Below are 4008 nucleotides of genomic sequence, written 5' to 3'. Positions count from 1 at the left end.
GAATGCCGACACTGCGACTCGCTCTTCGCGCCCCGGCCCCACGGGGAGCTGTAGCCTGAGGCACACGAGTCGCAGAGCGGTGTGTCCTGCCTGCACCGGCCTTGGGGCGTGCCCGACCCGCAGTGCAGGCGTCTGGTGCGCCCCCTCCTCCCCGCAGGAGCGGCAGGGTCCCGGTGAGCGACGAGGAGCAGACCAACGTGCCGTATGTCTATGCCATCGGGGACGTGGCGGAGGGCAGGCCCCAGCTCACCCCCGTCGCCACACGTGCAGGCAGGCTGCTCGCACGCCGGCTGTTCGGGGCCTCTACAGAGAAGGTGCGTCTCCGAGGTGCCGCCTTGATGGCAGGTCCCGCCCCAGAGAAAGGCGTTTGGGAGGCGGAGCGCCCGCCCCTCACTCAGGGAAGGACAGGCTCCCTGCCGGCCTGCGCTGCCACGGGCAGGAGCAGCTGGCACACAGGGCGGCCCCGGCTCCCGCGCCCAGCTGGCGTGCGGCCTCGGTGGGCTCAGAGTTCTGGGGCTCGGTTTTACCGTCTGAAAGCTGCGGTGTAATCAGATGGGAGCGAGAGGGGGGCCGGTGTGGGACAGGGAGGCTCGGCTCACTCTGTAAAGATGTGTCTGTGGTACAGATTTTTCTTAAAAAAGACACGAAATCAGTGAACGCTGTCGGTCTGCCTTTCAGTGTGACTACACCAACGTCCCGACCACCGTGTTCACGCCCCTGGAGTACGGCTGCTGTGGGCTGTCGGAGGAGGAGGCTGTCGAGGTGTACAAGAAAGAGAACCTAGAGGTAACGCTGTGTCCGTGGTTCCCTTTTGACAAATTTATTTCTTTAATTCTGCCAGAGGGTGCGTGCTCCCCGGGAGAGAGACAGGCAGGTGCTGGGGGAGCCACCATGTGGGGCAGCCTCGCCGCAGCCCCTTCTCCATCTCTCCTCTCGGTGTTCGCGGCGTGCACACGCATGCACACATGTGTGTGCACGCATTCCTGGCATGTTTTCCAAGCCCCTGGGTCCGGGATTTGAACCATGCAGTCGGGCATGTGGGACCCAACCTCCTGAACCTCCATGCCACCCGGCTGGCCCAGGAATTTCTTTTCCAATCAGCTGTTTGTGCGGTCGATCGTCTTGTTCTGGAAGTAGCCGGAACGTCAGGCCCCAGGAGGCCACTGCCCACTGTGGGAGAGTGAGAGTGAACCGAACCCCGCTCCCTGGTAGCTCAGAGCAGCACAGCGGAGCAAGGGGGCGGGGGTCGGTGGGTGCGTGTTGGGGCTCTGGAGTCTCGAGGGACGGCGCCTGCCTGAGCAGACACGGCCCCTCAGGTGCTGGCAGCACAGAGGGGACCGTGTCAAGGCAGGGTCAGGGCCAGGAGGGCAAGGCCCGCCTAACTTCCTCTTCGACTTTCACGTGCACACGCACGTGTGTGTGTGTGTGTGTGTGCACACGTGTGTGTCTCTGTGCACACATGTACGTCTGTGTGCATGTGTGTGTGCACACACACAGCCCCTCCTCCCATGGCCAGACCACATGCCCCTGGACAGCACACGGCGGCCAGCTGTGGCCGTCTGCCCTCCTGGCTGGTGCGGCAGTCCTGGCCTGGGAGGGGCTTCTCGGCCTGCCCTGTGGAGATGGCGTGTGATGGGCTGGCAGGATGGGGTCTGCTGTCCCCTCTGTGTGGCTGGCGCCAGTCACGTTGGTCAGCCTGGGCCGGGCGGCCTGCCTGCTGTGGGCTGTCCGGATCCCCAGAAAGGTCCCCAGCCCCGATCCGTCATCACAGCCTTGACTCTGTCTCCCCTCATCGCGTGGTGGCAGCGGGGCCGGTGTGTTCCCGCCACCCTCCCAGTGCGACAGAGAGGGAGAAGCGAGGTGAGGGAGGCCGGGGACCGCGGTGCCTTAGGAGAGGAGTGGGAGCCGCACCCTCGCGTCTGGCTGAGCTCTCACTGCAGGGCAGCTGCCACTGGGTCGGAGCCTCGAGGATCTTCAGCATGCCGCAGCCAGGGCGAGGAGAGGGCGTGAGAGGGCTCACGCCTTCACCCTCAGGCGGGCAGGGCCAGGGCGCGGGGACGGCTCGCTGTTCTTACCCACGTGTTTGAGACCTCACACTTTGGCCATCCCTTTTCTTAACCCAGAGGTGTATCTCTGGAAATCCGAACTTGAGGTGAAGTGTTTCTCTTTTTAGTAGCTCAGAGATGAGAACCTTTGTGTCAAAGCAGGTGGAAGGCTGTTCTCACCTTTGGGTGCAACTTGGGCCGTCTCTGTGACGAGTAGCCGCATGCCTTTTGAATTGCGACTGCACGTGCGCCAACAGCAGACGCACCCTGATGTTTAAAACGGAGGCTTCTGGGTAGGGTGTGTTAAAGTAGACACGTTGCCATCTGCGTGGGGTGACGAGGGCACACGGGAGAAGGCGGAGGGCTGAGTGGGCTAGGGCTCCGTGCCTGGCGCCGGCCCCCACAGGGAGCGGGCAAGGCCCCGGAGGACAGCAGGCTGGCATGGGGGCTGTGGGCCCATGTCCACGCCCTGCTGTCCGCTGTCTGCACGGCTGGGCCGTGTCAGTCCTTCTGCCCCCCGGGTTCGGTGTGCCAAGGTTGGCAGCTCTCAGAGCCGGGCCTCAGCCTGGTCCTGCACAGCCCATGCCAGGCCGGGCCCACCCTGCATCAGTTGTGCCCAAGGAGTGTCTGCAGGTCGAGTTGCACTAGTAGACCGTTTTGTAAGAATTATTTCATTTAGCAGTATTTATTTTTATTTGACCAGAGAGGGACAGAGCGAGAGAGGAAAAATGAGAAAGCAACCACCAGGTCCGGGACTCAAACCACGGTCGGCCATGTGGGAATCTAGAACTCTTAACCACCACACCACCTGCGGGCCCTCATTAGCAGACATTTCAAACTAAGAGTCAGACAAAGTAAAGGGCCGGGGGCTAGCAGGGGCGTGGAGGTTAAGGCAGCTAGATCCCACATGGCTGAGTGTGTGGTTCAAGTCCCAGACCTTGCAGCTGGAAAACCACTGGGGTCACGTATGTGCCCGGGATCCCGAGAGGAGAGTGGGGAGGAGGGCTGTGGTGTGGCCACTTCTCACTTTCCCTCCCTCCCTGTCTCTGTCTCTGGCCAGCACACGTGCCCTATGGCAGAGCTGAACAAGTACAGGCGAGTACACGTGTGCAGGGGCGGGCGCTCCGCCGGTGCTCCCGGGACACATGGGTTCAGCATTACTGCCCTCTCATGCTGTGCCGGCTCCTGTGTGGAACAGGTGAGCATGTCGGGCGGCTGCGTGTGCGTGATCTGGCGCCCCCTCCTGTCTTCCAGGTGTATCACACACTGTTCTGGCCCCTGGAGTGGACGGTCGCCGGCAGAGACCCTAACACCTGTTACGCCAAGATCCTCTGCAGCAGACTGGACCGTGTGCGTGAGGTGGCCCGCGGCAGGCCGTGTCTGTGCTCCTGCGCCAAGTCTCCGGATGCTCATAACGTGTTCCGTGAGACGAGGGCAGGGGGAGCACCCTTGAGGGCAGCCTGCCTTGGCAGGTCCCTGCTGGGGTGCTGCTGCAGGTGTACGGTGTGCAGGTGTACAGTGTGTGGTGTGCAGTGTGCAGGTGCGCGGTGTGCAGGTGCGTGGTGTGCAGGTGTGCAGGTGCATGGTGTGCAGGTGCGTGGTGTGCAGGTGCACGGTGTGCAGGTGTATGGTGTGCAGGTGCACGGTGTGCAGGTGCGCGGTGTGCAGGTGCGCGGTGTGCAGGTATGTGGTGTGCAGGTGCGTGGTGTGCAGGTGCACGGTGTGCAGGTGTGTGGTGTGCAGTGTGCGTGTGCAGTGTGCAGGTGTGCAGGCGCGCGGTGTGCAGGTGCACGGTGTGCAGGTGTGCAGTGTGTGGTGTGCAGGTGCGCAGTGTGCAGGTGTGCGGTGTGCGGTGTGCAGGTGTGTGGTGTGCAGGTGCGCGGTGTCCAGGTGTGCAGCGTGTGGTGTGCACGTGCGTGGTGTGCAGGTGTGCAGTGTGCAGGTGTGTGGCGTGCCGGCGTGC

The 4008-nt window shown here is 63.1% G+C and overlaps 1 protein-coding gene across 1 annotated transcript in view; it reads left to right on the top strand.

Moving 5' to 3' along the window:
- The window catches only part of TXNRD3 (thioredoxin reductase 3), a 22521-nt gene that overhangs the window by 16700 nt on the left and 1813 nt on the right, over nt 1-4008 (top strand). Inside the window, exons 10-12 of the mRNA XM_027768785.1 lie at nt 158-314; nt 679-786; nt 3300-3395. Of these exons, the coding sequence (XP_027624586.1) occupies nt 158-314; nt 679-786; nt 3300-3395 (361 nt within the window). The remainder of the gene's footprint in view (nt 1-157; nt 315-678; nt 787-3299; nt 3396-4008) is intronic.

Source organism: Tupaia chinensis, unplaced genomic scaffold (assembly GCF_000334495.1).
Source record: "Tupaia chinensis unplaced genomic scaffold, TupChi_1.0 Scaffold147500_1, whole genome shotgun sequence".
In the NCBI taxonomy this organism is placed as follows: domain Eukaryota; kingdom Metazoa; phylum Chordata; class Mammalia; order Scandentia; family Tupaiidae; genus Tupaia; species Tupaia belangeri.
Note: the sequence above shows the minus strand (reverse complement) of the source record. Positions and strands in the feature narration are given on the sequence as shown.